The following is a 19,263-nucleotide window of genomic DNA, read 5'->3' on the forward strand; positions in this document are numbered from 1 at the left end:
CTATGTCTCGCAAGAAGCAATAGGCAGGGAACAAGCCTCTTACCAGGTGTCATTTTTGCGAAATTAAGGGGACTCTGAAATTGATCCAAGTGCCACACATAAGTGTTTTCTCAGAAAGAGGTGGTTTGAGACTTTACCTTCCTAGGACTGAGAGACTGGCCTAAGATCACCCAGATGGCCTTGGGACTAAGGTGGAACCAGAAGTAGCCTTAACCGCTACACCACAGGCTCTCTTTAAAGGACATAACTTTAATAAAAGCGGTTCTCTCTATGTCTAGCATTCATTTTTCTTCCTCATGATCTCACTTTTCAAACCAGGATTGTTCATTTTGTTCAATACGGGTGGAAGCACCTAAGCAACTTCAGCTGACTCCAAAAATACTAAGCAGATTTAGTACTTAAATGGAGACAATCAGGGAACCCTAGCGATGTTGGCAAACTGGGAACAACTTGATAAAGCTTCTGGAAGTTGGCAAGATCAAATCACTTACAGTATATATTGTTACCTAGAAAACATGAATGCATGCGGCCATATTGTCACTAAGAGTTGAGCTTGACTGAAAATACATTTTTGGGGGATATCTACATTATTTCTTTCAACTGTCAAGTCATATTTTCTGTTCCTTTTATTTCTGCATTTGCTTCGTATTATGAGCTGACAGTTTTATTAGGAGCCATCATTGATTTGTCCTTTTTTGGGGGGGCAGTGTGGCCCATTATGTAAAGAAGAAATTATCTTGAAAATATGTGGCAATTGTTGGCTTGGAAAAAGCAAGAAGGTGTGAGAAACGCATGCCTGCCACACCTTGACATGTTTTGATATAAGAGGAAGGGATAGAGAAACACTTACAAGCTTTCAAGATTCTGTTCTAATGGCCTATAGAAGTAAAGTGGATTTCCAGCAGTTCTTATGGTGTCTATATGACCCATGCATCTTTCCTCAAGTGGGTCTCTCTTTTAACTTTTCTAAGTCTTGCTTTTGAACTCAGCCAAACTGACAATAGCTTCCCTAACAGAAGCTAGATAGCAAACAACTTTATTGCCTAAATTTGCTCAATAGCAAGAAATATCTCTGGCAGGAACATAAGCAGACGAACAAAGAGGCCTGTGCAAAAGAGACAGCACAAACCTTCATTACAGTGAACAATCTCAGCTTCTCTTCAAATTACTTCTGTAAAAACCTTAGGTTGCCTAGATTCTTTCCCTTCCACTCCAGAGCCAATCCTTTTCCTTTCTCATTAACGTTTTGAATTGATTCTTGTCTACTTCTATTTAGCAAGATCTCACAAGTTTTGCCTTGAATTCTAAACAAAAAGCACTGAGTAGCTCTGAGGTTGGGGCCTATCACATACCTTTGACATCTAGCCTCTCTATTTTCAGCTACCTTTTTTTTTATTAAAAGCAAAGTAATGATCCAGCACAGAATAAGCCTTGCTATTTATTACAAAGCCGCAAAATAAGCCATTTTTCTTTTTAACTCCACATTTTACTTTTTCACTCCAAATATGTCTATTCCTAGTTTTTTTTAACCATTGGTGACCAGATTTGCATTAATTGTTTATCACAGCCTGGACAGGCCTTTTATTAATATTAATGAGGGACTGGGAAGAAAGAGACCCTTTATTTTTAGCCTACTCTAATTGCGTAGTAATTATTCATCTACAAAACAAATGAGCCGAACTCCATTGCTATGGTAACTGAAATTCTGGCCTCCCACTGTAACACATTAACAGGCTATCATCCCTGTTATATTTTAAATTGAACCCTTTTGTACAATAGTAGAAAAATAGGCAACTTAAAGTAGAGACTTTGTTCAGCCGTTATGTTAATTTCCAATGCTCATTGTTAGGGAATGGCTTTCCCTAGGATTGTGGCGCATCAAATTTTCTGTCTCTGGTTGGGTGCACAGAACCAAACGCACTCATTTTCAATATGAAAATTCCCCACGTGGTTTTCATAGTCAAGGAGGACAATGATTTGGCTCATTTTGATCTGAAAGTTTCTGTTTTTGTAGGTCTCCAAAAGAAGCATTGGGACAAGCTGGCCCTCTACAAGTGGCCATGGAGAAATTAAAATTTGTCTTGCACAGGTGTTACAAAAGTGAGTGTGATAAAGACGGAAGTGTGCAATGAAAGTAGAAGTACCTGATCTAATGGCAATCAAGTATAGGAATGAAAACTCCTCTAATTTAAAAGGGCATGGAAAATATCAGCTTCTCCAAACTGGGGTAGTTCCCAAATTAAAAACGACAACAAAGAACTAATAATTACTTATTATGATCAAGTATTCAAGAACTAACTGCATTCTCTTGGGATTAAAGGATGTGAGTCTTTGAATAAGAGGCAGTTTGATGAAGAGATTAAGGCATCAGGTTCAGAAACTGGAGACTGTGTGTTTCACTCTCGCTCAGGCACGAAACCAATTGGGTAACCTGTGGCTAGTAACTCTCTCTCAGCCTTAGCAAGAAGGAAAACTGCAGGGATTTGTCCAGCAGCCGCCAGGAATCAACACTGTCTTTAAAACATTCCAAAGAAACAAACCAACCCATCTCTGACTAAAAAGGAGATAGGAAGAAAGAAGAGGACATCATTCTCTTTGAGATTTGCTGTGAGCTTTCAAAGAAGTCTCTGGCCATCTACTCTAGGGAACAAAATGTACAGGTGGGCTTTGGCCATCAGGTTTTTTTTGGGGGGGGGGGGAAGAGGGGACCACTAGAAGATGAGCATTTTCTCTCTCCTTCCAGCAGAAGATATTTCCCATGGACCAGTCTCCTACATCCTAGCATTTTCCAGAAATGTTGCATTAGGAAACCACTGAAGACAATAGGATTTGGCTATACACCCCCATTACCTGTGCTGATTGGAGTGATAGGTTTGGCAGTCTAACCTGAATTGGGACACAGGATTAGGGATGTTTTCTAGGCCAGGGGTCCCCAACCACCGGTCCCAGGACCAGTACCGGTCCGTGGATCATTTTTTACCGGGCCACAAAGCTTGGGCGCTGCCATCTTGTTTCAATGGCGCTTCCGGGTTTTTGGTTGAAGTGCTTTCGGGTTTTCAGTTGGAAAGCGGCGTTTGGGTGCTCGCGCCTTAGTTTCGTCGAAGGCATTTTGAATGAAGAGCCGTCCCGATGGCGGTGGAGTCTCGCGTTACTCAGGTACTAGTCCGTGGAAGAATAAATAATCGTGAAACTGGTCCCTGGTTCAAAAAAGGTTGGGGGCCACTGTTCTAGGCCACCAACTGTGGTGCTTTGCTAGCTATAATCAGAAGAAAGGGGCTGCCACAATGTTTCTGAAATAAAAATCCCAATAAAAATATTATGAAATAATTCAAAGGCACAGTTCCACTATCTTTGCCCTCACAACCACACAAGTACAATTTCAAAGAGACTCCAGAGATGTTTTTATAGTGTTTCTGTTGTTGTCTGAAGGTGGGAGTGGGATGTCTTCCCTGAGAAGAGGGTTAGGCCTACAGTACTGAAAGGCCAAAACACGAGTCTCAAAGCAACGATCAGAAAACCAGTACATGAGGGTGACTCTCTGGAATCATTTGGTGAAAGAAAATCATAGCGTGTAATAAAAAGTAGTGAATAACAAAGGCTTCAATTAAAGCTCTAAAATTGCTGACCTAGTGTAAAATTGCTACGCCAGTGTAAAAAATGAGAAACAAATAATAAACAGCAATCAATCAATTGGCTTCTGAAGCTAAAGCGTTGGGCTGGACTTTTGGGTGTATAGAGTATTTTTCAGTACAAAGAGCCACAATGGCTTCTTTGTGTGATCTCAGGAGCTTCCTCTGGTAATGAATGTTGAAAATTGTACTGCGGTTAGGAAGGTTCTGCATAAAAAAAATGCAAGTCCTAAAATAGGTTTGATACAGCATTAAAGACATGAGAAGAATTCAAAACTCCTTCCCCAAATTCCAGGAAAACAACAACAATCTAAAGGCACTCCTTTTATCTTCAGTCTTCCCACTCTGGTCCTTAGGCTGTTCCTAAATGTTAAGGGCAGTTCCCAGCAACCCTCCACCCCCTGTTGTTTTTCATCTCGATAGAGATGTCATGAAAGATCTAGATTTAAAGATGTCGTATTTACCATCCCAGACATTCACTCTAGCAAGACTGAAATGAAGAGGTGTAATTTGGACTGAAGTAGTTGACCCAAAGCAATGTTGTGGCTGTACTGTGCCTAGACTTCAGTTAGGCATTTGATAAAGGAGATCCACTAAGCACTGATGATGTTATTTAGTTTGGGTAATGAAATGTCTTCAAGAAAACAAGCAAGCTCAGAGAGCACCAAGGACCCCTCAAAGGAGACACAGCCTCCTTCTTAAACTGGAATAATGTGGCATGACTACTATATAGTAGTTCCATTACCCGATAGATGCACAGCTGGGTAAACAACTGTAGTCAATGCACGGTCTTTAATTCTGGTACTTTAAAACTAATGACTTATATGAGGGAAGAGAAGTGATGCATAAAATTTGTGGGTGATACAAAGCTGGAGTGGCGTGGATTGTTAATATCCCAGAACACAGGCTCAAGATGCAAAAGCATCTTGATCGATTTGAGCATTGAACCCAATTCAAGAAATATTCTTCAGTGGTCAGAAATGCAAGGCACTGCACATAGGCAGGGACCTCCAGATGCATGGGTGTAAGATGGATTCCTAGCTTAGCAGTCATACTTGCAACAAGAATCTGGATGTCTCAGTAGACCACAGATTATGCACGAGTCAGCAATGTGCCACAGCTGCCAAAACATCCAGTGGAGTTTGGACTGTGCTAACCGAGATACAAAGGCAAGATCAAGGAAAGAGTTAGCATCACTTTATGTTGTACTGGTAAGACTGACCCTGAAATACTCCCCAGTTCTGGTCACAATGAAGAAGAGTGCAGGTGGGCTTCGAGGCCAAACCTTACAAAGAGCAGTTAAGGCAATTGGTTATGTTAAATCTGAAAAAGAAAAAGTAAAGGGGAGGCATGATAGCAATTTTCCAATATATGAGGGCATGTCACCAAGCAGAGGACATGGCTTTACTCTCCAGAGTACCCAAACTTAAGACAGGTAAAAGAGGATCTATGGGTAGAGGCTTTACAGAGGAAGATCCAAACCCAAAAGGAGGAGTGTGAGAGCTATTAAGCAATGGAACAGCCTGTTTCCTGAAATCATGGGTGCTCCATTACTGGAGGTTTTCAAGAAAAGATTGGACAGCCATTTCGCTTGGATGGTCTGAGGATTCCTGCCTTAGACAAGGAATTGAAATAGAAGTCTCTAAGATTCCCTCTAAGTCTATGATTCTCCTGCATAATCTGATAATCTATCTGAATCTCTGCGTGCCTCCTGGTCTAAATGGTTTGAGGCAAGTTAAGCATGGTTCCGAGATGAAAGGCTACAGATGACCTTCTACCTTGCACCATGGAGTATTTTAACTTACTGCACCTGTGTATGGTTTGCCAATTGCACAATGGCAGATAGGAAAGCACTCCAGAGGGTTAAAGTCATTGCCCAGAAGATCACTGGTTGCCCTCTCCCCTCTTTGGAAGAGCTTTATAGCTTCCGCTGCCTTAAGGAAGTTCAAAACATTCTTAAATATCCAACTATCCTGGGCACCCTTTTTTTGAACTATTACCATCTGGGCAGATGGTACAGAATAATAAAAACAAGGACAAATAGGCTGAAAAACAGCTTCTATCCCAGGGCAGTAACTATATTGAATTCTACTGTATAGTGCAATATTAATGCAATATAGAATGCGAAGGATGTGTTTGTGTTTTATTTTTTATAATTAGAAAATGGCATTTAATTTCATTGTACAAGGTGCAAGGACAATAAAGTAAACTAACTACAGATATTGCCTGGGCTGGAAAGCACCAATAGTACTGGAAAACCATTTCTATATGTAAACGCCATCTAGTTTGGTCAGCTGCTATATTTGTTCCTGTCCCCCCCCCCCCCCCCTTTCCCCCCCCCCCCCCCCCGTGACCTCGAGGGACTTTTTCATCAAGTGCACAGCTTTTGGAAATCCGCGCCCCCCCCCCATCACCCCCATCTTCTGAAAAGGCTCCAGGGCTTCCCAGAAACTCACCGGCAATTTAAAGACCCCCCCAGCCGTTGTTCCGCGGCCACCGGCCCCGGACCGGTGGTGCCCTGTTGTAGAGGATCACCATATTCAGGGTGGTCAATTTAAATTAGAAGCAATTTTTGGAAGGACTAGTCGGAAACAGCTATCCGTTTCCTAGAAAAAGGAACTCTTCAGCATTGCTCCATCAAGAAAAAAATTAGTTATGTGAACTAGCTTTTCCAGAGCTTACTAAGAACAAAGTAAAAATCGTGTAGTGATTTTTGGTCTTTTTAGTTACAGGGCTATTCAGAAACATGTGAAGTGTGTGAAATGAGGCACCCTGCAAGTCAGAGCAGATTGCATAGGAGGAGTGTTTGCCCATTGACAATAATTCCACTGATTGAAATGGCTATTAAAAGTTAGTGCCTACATCATTAAGGATTTACTTATATCATATTTAAGTCTGCACTCCAGGGCTGGCCACTAATTATGCTGGGAATGATTTGTCAAGTGTCCTGGCTTTTGAATTAAACCCAAAAGTGATTAAAAGCTAATGTTTTACCCATCAACAGAATCTACTGAAATATATCTACAGCAGGGGTCAGAACTTGAGTACCACAATGGTGGACAATTACATATCATTGTGTGATAGAGTGGAAGCTTTAAGGAAAAAGAAAATGGTTTGCATGGCCAAAAAAGAACTTGTATAGCTGCATCTCTCACAAGGTAACTTGGAGATATTCAGTAATGGACTTCCCCAAATTACCATTGATCAATGTGAGGTTCAAGAAGAAATTGTTACGATTTAAGTTAGTTTCCCCATAGACCTTCTTAAAGGGAACCCAGCCTCTAAAACCACCTAGGGAATAAGGTATCAGACTAGCTTTTTCCTGTTAGTTAAGATTTTGGTTTTTTTCTTAGAGTTTTTCCCACAAGTGCAAGATCAGACAAACCAAGTGTTTGTCTTAGGAGGCAGTTCCACCGCCATCAGGGATAAAACCTTGATCTCCTTGCGTTGGTTCAACCTTTTTTGAAGGCTAGTCAAGCTGGTAGAGTAGCACATTTTGTTCTCACAAATTCCAAAATTTAATTAATGATGGGGCTTAAAACAAGTTGGCCAGCATGTCCCTACATCAGGTCCACAGCGTAAGGACAACAAAGGAATCTTACTCATATAGATAATTCACGGTATCGTGTCTGCAGTTGAAGGATAACCAAATCCTTCTTGATCAATGTATATATTGACAAAGATCTCTAGCTTAACCATCTTGGATAAGATAGCTGGGCTGAGCTTTGGAAATCTTTCAGGTCTTACTCAATCTGGGTCTCTCTAGATGGGCAACACTACAACTTTTGTCTAGCAGGCTGGTAGACCCTAAGTTGGAAAAGGCTGCTGTGCAATTCAGCTCTTGGGTAGTATCTTCCAGCTATATATTTTAAGAAATAATTTAAGCACTACAATTGCTGTGACAACATCCACCATCGGGTTGCAATCTAGACTACAGCTTTATGTGCTGGAACTAACTAGATGATAAAGAAGAAAAACAGAGGTCACAGGTCTGAAAATAAAACCTGGGACTCCAAATTTTAAGATTTAAAATATGCAACTTCAATGTTAACACAGACAAAAAACCAAAGAGAACTGACTCAATTTTATGCAAGCATGTTTGTGGCAGATGGATATTTGGAATTCAGCCTTTCTATTTGTAGCATCATAATTACTGTTACTGACCAGCTCTTTGGACAGTTTTTGTAAAAAAGATAGCAAAGTTCAAAACTAGATAAATAGAACATTTCTAGAAGATTAATAGAAAAACTGTAAATAAAAGGGTTCAAAGTATGAAAAAGTACCGTGCAAACAGTTGAATACCAACAATCCAAATACTTAGTCCTAATTAATTATAAGACTATTTTGTCAATATATATAACTATTGTGACCATGATATGTAACAGACAGACTTAAAACATAAGGCAGCATAGAAAGAAATCAGAAAATAATGTGCATTTATGATATCCTAAAATTAGGAGTGTTTTCTACATAAAGGAAGAGGTGGGAGTTCCAGGCTAAACTGGTTAGAGAAGTGTGGGTACTGCAAGAAGGGTGGCAAGTAGATGCTAGGGAGTGCGAGTGGGCCAGTGGGGGACACAGGTGGGCAGGGCAGGCACTGTGGGTGGGTCAGGGAGCAAATTGCAACACTCCCTGATGGCTTTCCCATTGCTTTTGCTTGTGGGAAACTGACAGGGAAAGTTGCAAATAATGATCATGTGGCTCGCTGTGATGTCGTATTCACGAGCTGGATGCCTGAGCACCTGGATCATGATCATATTAGTGCAATAGCTATAACTTCATGGACTGGTTGTAAGTCCCATTGTTCAGCATTGTTATAATTTTTGAATGGTCACTGAACAAATGGTTGAATATCAAGGACTATCTATACCAGGGATGTGAAATTCACGACATGTCATCACGTCACATATCACAATCCCCCCCCCCCTTTACTAAACTGGAGGTGGGTGTGGCCAGCGCATGACACATCTGGCTTGCAGGCTGCGAGTTTGACACCCCTGATCTATAGTATGGAAGAAGCTCACTACGGCCTTATCATTAGAGTTGGCTTTGTCAGAAACAGATTTACATTTGCACCAGATTCCAGAGAATTGGAATAGTATGCCAAGGTATGTGGAGGCTGAAATCTGGTTTACGTTATTTTGTTTAGGGACCATAGATGTTTGCAGTGAGTCAACTGAAGAGGGATGAGACTGTTGCCCCTCACTCTTTCTGAATAGATGTCAATAAATGTTGGCCACTACTTGTGTAATTTCATTGACTTATTAGATTTATTATGGCTACCCCATTGTGAAAGACTTTGGACAACATCCTAATTCAGCAAAGTATTTTTTGATTGAGGGATGAATGAAGCAACTTTCATCAAAGTCTTTCTCTAGGGATGGAATCAACAAAAGGATTAAATCAATAAAAATGGGTTAAATCAATAAAAGTGATGTATAAGAACTGAGAGTATATGTTCATGTATTTCTCTGCTGGGAACTAGAAGAGACCCTGTATATATAGTGGCCTCATATTCTATGGGACAGAGAGACGGGCTTCTCTGAATGAACGGATAAACATACAGTTTTTCCAAAGTCATTCTGCCTGCTGGGGTCAATAGAAATATTTGCAGAGCCAACTATTTTCTTTTCAACATGAGATGGAATCAAAATTAATACAGCATTATGATGTCTAATATTTTTTTTCTTTTGGCAATTGCTGTGATTATTAGCAGTTCCTAAACAACAATATGGTTGAATAACACCTTTTGTCAGATGGTACATTAGGTTGGGATTACTAGAATGGCTTGGGGTTAAAGGTCATGCATTTTCCAGTTAGTCAAATGCTAAAATGTAAAAAGTATTCTTCTAAGGTAACTGCTCTGCACTGTACAAAAACCAACCAACCAACCTGGCTGTAAGTTATTTCGACGAGTCCCTGCAAAGACACCCATCAGCATTCTGCAAATCCAAACCAACTCTTTTGCCATTTTTTTTTAGGGGACAAAAACACTCCTGTAATTTGCCAACAACAGAAGTGTTGATTGACAAGATTAATTATTTTCAAGTGCCGGGGTTAAGCGTATAAAAAGAATTGCAACTTCCCAGACTCTTTTCTGCTTTGCTAATTTTGAGATACATTTCCCATCTAATTTCCTTTGCCTTGGACGGAAAACAGCAGGTCCTGATTTAGTTCACTAAGGGCCAAGGTAGATAATTGTGTCTCTGGTATATAAGATTTGTAACTGCATTCTATCGGTAAGGGAAGAGTAGATCTTCAGCTAAGAGACAAGAGTTTGTCATTTGGGGGGCAAGTGCAGTTTCTAAATGCACATGGAAAGAATATTTAAGGAATGCTTCTTTCAGCTCAGTGTATCAACCTAGATTTCAGACTGCACATGATCTGTGAAGCAAATACACTAAAAATCACCCGTGTTCCTTCGGGGAAGATGCTGAACAAGATAGAAGGGGAACCATCACGTATGATGCCTCCTCTCAGTGGGATGGGCTGACAAAACACCAGCTGCCATGAAGCAAATGTAATGCGGCATTCAGGACCTGAATTACCATCTGCCAACCTTGTCCACTCCTGCTCATTTGGAAAACAATTTTGAGAAGCTGAGTACGAAAAACTCGATGCAAGGGGGGGAGGGAAGGAGAAGGAGAAAAGGAAAGGACAAGGAGGAAAGGAAATGAACAAAAAGAAAAAAAGACGGTTTGCAGGCTCAGTGATGGAGATGGTGATACTTGTCTGGAAATTTCCTAATATTGGCGGCTCATGAAATGTTCGCCCCGTAGAGTTAAAGAGATATTATCCTCTGAAAATTCATCCAAGTTGTGGAACTGAAGGGTAAGGGAGTGAATATAACTTGTGTCAAGGGCTGCATTTGCAATATAGTCCAATTTGTATTTTGGATCTAAAACCAATTCCCTTGTGCCTCAGCATAGCCTGACAGACAGTCGTCCTACATACACTTCATGACTTAAAAATCTCCAACGGGCAGTTTTCCTGCTCTCCCAGCCTAGCTTAGGTTCTGCAGAAAGGATTCACAGCTCTAATCTAATATTAAAACAGGTTACGTTCTGGTGGAAGCCGTGCCTGTACAATGCTTATGGCAATGAAACTTGGCCTTGTACCCTAAGACACTTACCTGTAGGTAACTCCCACTGACCTAGGTGGGAACTACACACAAGGAAGTTTACTTATCATTCAAATGTTGACTCTTTTTTTCTTTTATAATCAAAAAACAAAGTAACATTGATTTTACCATGGTCAATTAACTACTACCGCCATCACAGCACTGATGATTCTCACAATGACACATCAAGTTAAATTTGGTAGGACCAAGTTTAGAAAATTAATGGGCATTGTACTGTGGCTCCAAGGAATTTAGCAGAAATTCTTGTACAGAGAGAGGCCTATCCTTCTTCCAGTCAACCATGTCTACCCTTGGACTACCATGCTCTTTCAAGTTGACAATCACCTATAATATCAACTCAACAATGCATGTTCTACAACTACGTCTACTGCTACCAGTTACAACTACTACAAGGGCATGCATTTAGTTCAGTCCCACAGATACATGACACTCTAAGAACAGGCAAGGGGAGATGTGAGATGTTTTACGAACGACAAGTGTTTCAGTTTTATAAAGTAAGGAAAAGTAATATAGAAAAAAACAAAAGAGAAAAAGTGTACTAAAGGAAAATAATAATAGAAAGACATTTTTCAAGAGTTGGATATGAGTCGTTCCTTGAATCGTTTTATCTCAACAAGCAAAGGAAACATGCAACCAGCTGCTACTAACAAGAAGCTGGACACAGAGAGAGGATTAATAGGTGTGGACAAACCTTCCTGCTGAGCGTGCTCAGAAGAGCGTTTGAGAGGAGCGCACGTCCCAATGTAAGAGAGGCCGGAAAGAGTGCCTCAGAGATTTGCCCTCTCTCACAGCAGCCCCAACCAAGCAAGAGAGAAAACAACAAGAACATAACTGCTCACACTCACCATCGAGGTCATGTCATTAGATGTGTTACAGCCGGCAAGTATAAAGGACAGTACGGAACAGTGGAACTTAGGACTGAAGAACCCTTGGGGGCTCTGGTCAAATAAAGGGAGGACCACACTAAGACTTAATAGTAACTTTTCATTTTTTTAAAGCAGCCTTCTCCAGCCTGCTGGCCTCCAGAATGGCAGGACTGATAAGCCAATGCATTTTGATGGGAAAAGACTGGTTAGGAAGGTTGGGTACCACAATAAATAGGGATCAGGTAAGTTAATTTGGGAACCACTCCAGAGCTAGGTAGCGGGATCTCTGGCACATTCATTTTCCAACCAGGAGAAAGAGAGAGGAAAAGCTCACAATGTCATCAAGACTTAAAATAACTGCAACCAACCTGGGAATTCTGAGTGTTGAGGATCAACTCATCTAGAAGGTACAAGGCTGGAGAAGGCCATGTTTGTCGTACCTGACAAAGTTTTTTTCCCCCCCTGCCAAACATTACCCCTTATAAGGAGTTCCAAATGAAATCATATGATTTGACTTTCCCTTGATCAACTGATACCTCTACGAAGGGAAATAGAGACATGGTCCAAACCAGATAATAGGGACATTCATTTTCTGGAATGGAAGAATGTGGACCACTTTTCCACCACACACTTTCCAATTAAAAGTATGAAGCGGGAGTGTCACCTGGAATCTTGTACATCCAAAGGCCTAAATTAGCCCAATGTGCATACAAGTCTCCATACGGGGCATTCGTTCTACACCCTGCCTTCACTACATGGTGGAGGAGATAATCATTTGCCCACTCCGTGGACAATTGATTGTTAAACATCTGAACTGGGCCACAGAGGGAAAAGCAAAACAGATTACAGATGCTGAAAGTCTGCCAGAGGAAATAATCACCTTGATCCTACAGTATCTTGACAATCAACAGAACTGCCTTTCTATACAAGTGATTTTAGAAAAACCCGTGTAAGTGTCATCTCTCATCAAGCTGAATGGAGAAGCCACTTTTCATGTAATCTGTATCTTTTCAATATTGGAACAAAAATACCATACTGATAGTGAAATTGCTTCAGAGGTCATTGTTTTAAAATGCAGGCTCATGAACAATGCAACTCAGAACCTGGTTCATTCTAACCATGCCAAGAATAAGTACAGCATTAATTTTTGAAGCAGATACCAAAGCTTGGGATATACAGAGATCATGTTTTGGGACTAGAGAGGACATGTTTGTTATTTTGAGAACAGACTTGGGGCATTTAAAGAAATGGCAGTTATAGAGAGATTCGTCATACATAAAATGGTTGGTGCAAAGGGAGTAAATGATTGCAATACATTCTAATTTACTATGAGGCAAATGTGTGAGGTCTTTCCTTGCCCACTTTTCTCTTCCACCAGGATATACTTTCAATTAATCCTGAACTTTCTATTTCTGGACAAGCAGGCATGTTTTATCAACAAGCCATAAGGCTGTAGTCATTTATTATGCATTTATATTTCTTAAAAACGCCTTTGATAAACATAAAATCTGGACATTTCTGGGCACGGATGACTCTGGAGCTAGTATTTTGTTTTGTAGAATAGCAAATTTCTTTTAAATTTTGTTAAAAGTTAAATTGTATTTAAAACATTAAACAGTAGAATGGGCAGGGGACCGGAGGAAGTGATATCCACAAGCAGCACAATTTTGGAACTCACTGGTTACATTTTGTTTAAAGTGTAGTTTAAAATATTATAGTGCGCTAGGTGACCATTCCCTCTTAGAATCAGAAAAACAGAGAGGAACCTCTGTTTTATCCACTCACTGAAGGTGAGTAAGATTTCAGTGATAAACTCTGTCACCGAACATGCCAACTCTGGTTAGAGTGCTCAACCAGGCAGACCCCAGCCAAATTTTACCAGATGTGAAGGCAACATGAAGAGTTAATCGTTTAGTTGTTGTGAGCTTGCCCAGAGTTGTTGGGAATTGGATGGCATTGAAAACTTTATAAACCAACCAACCTTGAATGAGTCCCTCTCTCAACTCTTTTAGCCTGACCCATGTCCAAGGACTGATGGGAGAAATGTTATCTTTATTCAATTTAGACCAACCAGGGATGTTCACTGGAAGTTTTTTTTTTTTTAAAAAAAGTCAAGACAGTGCCCACAACACCAACATTGAGGTTTTCCCCCTTTTTAAGTGCACCGAAAAAGGGAATGGGGTTTTGACCACATGGCTCTGGCTGCAATCGTGTCTCCTGAACATTTTAACATTCCCCTAGGGCAGAGGTGTCAAACTTGTGTCATAACATGATGTAGCGGGACTTTCCCCCCCTTTGCTAAACCAGATGGGGGCAGGGCCAGCATGTGACATATCTGGCCCATGGGTAATCCCCAAGTTTTCTATTTCTTTTCAAAGTGGCTAATGTCTGTGTCTGTCTGTCTCTCTGTTGTTTAAAACAGTGGTTGCCAACCAGTGGGCCGGGGACCACTGGTGGTCTGCGAGAAAATTTTGGTGGTCCGCAGAGAAATGTCACCCCCAAAGTAATTAATCCAGGCTGTGCGGGAACACAAGGCTGCACTGCCCACATGGCTCATGGGAACACAAGGCTTGCGTCACTTGCATTGCGAACAACATGAGGTAGTGAGGGGAATGGGGAAAGGGCAGGGGGGGACTTGCTCCACTCGCCTGGCCTGGCCACCGGGCTGCCTCTTTCCACTTTTTTCTTTTTCTGCTTTTGGCTGCACACAAGGAAAGCAGCAAAAATCTTTCTTTCTCTCCTCCAAACTCTGCCAGAAATGAGTCTTTGGGACCCTGCAAGGCATCCTGCTCCAAGAGGCTGTGCTGGCACGACAAGTCTCACAAAGACTCATTTCTGGCGGAGTTTGGGGGAGAGAAAGAAAAACTTCTGCTGCTTCTGCTGCTTTCCTTGCATGAAGCCAAAAGTCTTTCTCTCTCTCTCTCTCTCCCTGAGAACGGAGCTGGAGACGGTATCCTGCGATCTCAAATAAAGAATGATCGATCGGTAGGAAAATGGGGTAGGGAATATTCCTGCAGATTTTTTTGGGATTTTCCCAGGGTCTCTGGTCCGTGGGATTTAAAATTATGAGTTTGGTGGTCTTTGAGGTCCAAAAGGTTGTCGACTCCTGGTTTAAAACACCTAATCAATTTTAAAACAAATTAATAACTGCCTGCTAAAAGAGAGTTGTCTTTACTATTCTCTTCTAAATCCTATGGGAATTGAGGAGAGACTCAGCTGCAAGTCCTTCCTCACATGCCAGTCACTGGTAATGTGGCACTTAAAGGGCCTTTCTTACAGATTTTAAAAGCCAAGCCCAAGCAGGTACACAAGAACAGCAGTGTTCCCTGAGACAATCAGGTCCTAAGCTGTTCAGGATTTATGATCAGTACTCGACAAGCTACTGATAACCAGGGAAGCTCTTTCGGCACAGGCATCGTACAATTGTCATAATCAAGAGGAAATCCCTTTAGAGCTGGGTAAATTGAAGGCTTACCATTTGGACATTAACTTTCGTGCACCTTATGATACAGATGGGGGGGGGCGCTTTAACTATAGGTAGCCTTAACACGCTCCGGCTGACGCCACCTGTGTTATATTGCTGTAATCCTCAAAAATTGAGGGCAATTGGTTCCTCCCCCCCCCTCCCCAATTTCCTCTTCTCCTTTAATGAATCAGGTTTGAGCCCCAATATGAAAAAGACTTTACTCCACTGGCCCTGAATCCATTTCACTATCAATTCTACACATCTCTTTGATAACAATAGCTATCAAATAGTCTCTAGTGCAGGGAACTCCTAAATATGCAGACATCTTTTCTTCCTCTGTGGCAGAGTATGGGAGCAGATTTGCACAGAAGTCTTCCGTAGGGTACCATACTGATCTTTACACTTGCCATGTAGATTGATGTTAATTTGGGTTAGATTTAGTTTTGTATCACAGGTTAATTTTTTTTTAAAAAACCCATCAAATTACAAAACATTGGTTTTAATTTTTTTTAAAAGCAAATTATTTCAAGCAGAGAAGCAGGTGAGTTACAGTAATATTCCAATCAAAATTAGACATCCGTGAATGTCAAAGTTAATCGCCTAAACCTTTCTAAGAGAAAATTCATGATACCTTTGCAAAATAAAACTGCAATTGTATTGGGGAAAAGCACAGGAAAGGGGTGAAAACTGTAGATCTTTGTTTGCATCAAGGATAAAATCAGTTTAAAAGCAGAATCCAGAAAATACCAAAGGAAAAATAATATTACCATAGGTATTTAGCAAATCAATCCCGCTGCGCTCAAATTGGACATCCCCTTATTAAAGTAACATTAAAATGGTATTAAATTATCCTTTGTAGCCTTGAAAGCAGTGCCAGTTTGCATGGAACGGAGTTCTCTAAACATCTCACTTTGGACTCTGAAGAAATCCAGCCTTCTCCCAAGTTCTCTTGGGGGCATTAAATGCTTGGCAGCCCTTTCCATTTTGGGGGCAGGAGTTGGAATTTGATCTGAAGAGACCTAGCTAAATGGGTACAGAAGTCCCACACCTATGAACAAGCTTCATCAGAAGAGGGCTGAATAAAACTATCACCTTTCCCTCTCCCCAATTCTTTGCTCCATGTCTCAATGCATTTGGCTGGGGATTTGGTCTCCAGTTGCTTCTTGCTCCCTGACGCAACTACCCAGTTAAAATTAGCAAAAAACAAATGGCCGAAGACAGCAGGCATTCTACAGAGATTAGCAAGCAAGGCAGATTAGGGAGCAGTTAAACTCAGTGAAAGCAGCTCAGCCCTTAGAATTTGAAGGTGTGAACAAGCCAATACAGGAAAAGAAAAGGGCTTGGTAAGTCTTAACAGCCCTCTCATGATGGAATCAAATGCTTAATTATACATTTTTTAAAATTGCCAATGTAAATCGATGATTTAACTCCTCCCTTTAGTGGGAGAGACAGACAGTGGAGAGTGGGAAAATGTGGAGCTTGTCATGAGTGGACAGTAAAGAAAAGGGTGAACATTTTTCACAAAACTTGGCCCAGAGTTTGCAGAAGGTAACAAATGCTCAAAATGATATCCAAGTTAAAGATGTGTCTGGAACAAATAACAGTTTTGGACAGAATTGTCATCATTTCTCCCTGGAGTAAATAGTAAATAAATTCAGGTCCCAGGCTGCACTTCCAATTTCCACACTACTGTTTAGCCCAATGTAAATCTTAGGCCATGCTGTGACTGAGCCTATTGAGGGCTAAGAATCCAACCTTCAGCCTGCAGGCATCCAAGCAGACTATGTTTTCCACAGCAGCTTTTCACCGCCCCGTCCCCATTCCTGCAGCTTTCTTAAGCATCAGGCCAGTTCTGGAGTTGGAGATTTCCCAATTCAGACATCGTATTAAATTAGGTTTACACAAGCCACAATATGATTTTGGGTCCTGATGTGCTGACCAAGTACAAACAACGGCTCTTGTCAGTTCTGATGTCATGCTCAGCTGTGGCCTTAGCGTCAGAGTTTGGTGAGAAACAACTGGGAATAATTAATTCTCCAGAATCCTTGCACGTATCATTGTCACAGCATTCACATTCAATGGGAAGAGAGGCAAAGGAAGACTATGTGGTGCTGGAATCACTTATCCTAACCAACTCTTGATTTTTATAATGATAGAAATACAAATCCACCCCTCCTATTCAGATCCATGAATGAAGTATGCAACTGCCAAATAGTTGAAAAAGATTGATTTTAGAGCTATGACAGGCCACCTCTAGAGATCCAATGCTGACACAGATTCTTATGCCCTTTCAACGTTTAAGGGGTTCGTAGGGTTCAAAATATCTGCGCCTTGGACTGGGGTGTCCTTGAGAATAATACTTCCTTACAAACCTAGTAGTTGCAGAAGAAGTCAACTGCCCCAGCAGTTGGGAAACTAAGCAGAAGAGGAAATATGACATTGTTAACCCAGTGCAAACAACTGAGAAATGTCTTTTTTTTTTTTTACCTTTTAAACAAAATATCCACCCAACAGCTCCGCAGGTTTAAAATCTTTCATGCCCTGGCCTCTGTTTGTAGCATGTGGTTTTGTTTAGTGGTCCCTTCCCAAGAGGGAGGCACATCAGGGTAAGTGATGGAAAGCTGTAGCCACACAGAAGGGCTTTTTTTTTTCCTGGCCCTGCTTCCTCCAGGGCCTCCCCTACCTGATCCTCTGGCTGCTGCCACCGCTGCTGCTGCTACTGGTCCGTAGGCCGCTGCTGGAAAACCTGGCCATGGGGAAAAATAAAGAGCGTAAGAGGAAAGAGGCAACAGGGAGCCGGTATAATAATGGCTGCAACGTTAAGAGGTTGGGGTGTGTAGTTTTGGGGGTGCCTGTTGGTTGATTCATGTTTGAGTTTTCAGAGAGCTCGGTTTTGGGACTTCTTAAGAGTCAAAACATTTCAGAGGATATACATCTCTGCAGGGGTGGGATTCAAATTTTTTAACAACCGGTTCTGTGGGCGTGGCTTAGGTGGTGGGTGTGGCTTGGTGGTCATGTGACTGGGTGGACATGGCTTGGTGGTCATGTTATTGGCTGGGTGTGGCCAACTCAATATCACTCACATCGAGGCACGCATCTCCTCGCCTGGCCTCTGATGACTGTGGGGATGCTGCAACAGTCGTAAGTGTGAAAAATGGTCATAAAGTCACTTTTTTCAGTGCCATTGTAATTTTGAATGGTCACTCCACACAAGCAAAGTACCAGTAAAGGAGGGGAAAAAACTCCAGAGATTTCCTGAGACAGGAAATCTAGTCCTGCCAAGAATGTAATAAGGGTTAATGGAGAGGCAGTTTCTGTAAGCAACCCCAGAATGTTTCCTTCCTGCCTTCCTTACAGGATTAGGCCAGTAATTTCTTCTAACAACCGGTTCTAGCGAATAGGTGCGAACTGGTAGAATCCCACCCCTGCATCTCTGTAAAGGAGGCAGGTTGCTACCAAATATAAATTAGCCTACAAGAAAGAAAGCTCTCTCAGAATTTCACTGTTTTGTTTCCTTTTTGTTTCTTGTTATGGACAAAAACAACAGAGGCCTGATCATTTTGGCTGCAGAGGCAGATGGAAACATTTTGTGACCTAAATCAAATTTTGTCACAGGATGCTGGCAACATTTGTGAAGTTCAAAAAGGCTGAGCTGGAAGAGACTCCCCAACGTCTCCCCCGTATGACTTCTGCCAGTCAACCCCCAACTTATTGCCTTCTTCCTTTTCCTCATGTTACAAAATCCCTTCTTCCTTTTCACTTTGCTATCTCTGAAAGTCACCAGGAAGACTAGCAAAGAGGAAAGAAGTGGAGGAGGCACCAGGAAGAAAAAGGTTGGAAGAGACAGGTGGGCAATATTTTTTTTCTGATTCTGAAAATAATCAGATAGATTGGAAATAATGTTTTCCTACTTTCTTCTGAAATAATTCAGATAACATAACCTGAGACATGCTTCAAAGAGTTTACTCATCTCAGATTTTGATGATCAGTTTGGGTTGTAAAGAAAAAGAAAAAGGGGACAGTCACATCAGTGAATAAACTGTTATTTGTCATGTAAATAACTGCAGGCCGAAGGTGAAAGAATAAAAGAGAAAATAGGAAAACAGAGAGCCAAAGAACTACAAGTGTTCTAATTCTAGATCTACTCCCATAGCTACATAT

At 41.3% G+C, this 19,263-nt stretch overlaps 1 protein-coding gene across 21 annotated transcripts in view; it reads right to left on the minus strand.

Moving 5' to 3' along the window:
* MSI2 (musashi RNA binding protein 2) overlaps positions 1-19,263 on the minus strand; it is a 574,150-nt gene that overhangs the window by 35,895 nt on the left and 518,992 nt on the right. For all 21 annotated transcript variants that reach the window (XM_026680447.2, XM_087956966.1, XM_087956925.1 and 18 more), the window contains one exon: positions 17,786-17,848. In XM_026680447.2, the coding sequence (XP_026536232.1) occupies positions 17,786-17,848 (63 nt within the window). The remainder of the gene's footprint in view (positions 1-17,785; positions 17,849-19,263) is intronic.

Source organism: Notechis scutatus, chromosome 1 (assembly GCF_049901735.1).
Source record: "Notechis scutatus isolate UNSWTSFEM ecotype Mainland chromosome 1, rNotScu1.2, whole genome shotgun sequence".
NCBI classification, from domain to species: domain Eukaryota; kingdom Metazoa; phylum Chordata; class Lepidosauria; order Squamata; family Elapidae; genus Notechis; species Notechis scutatus.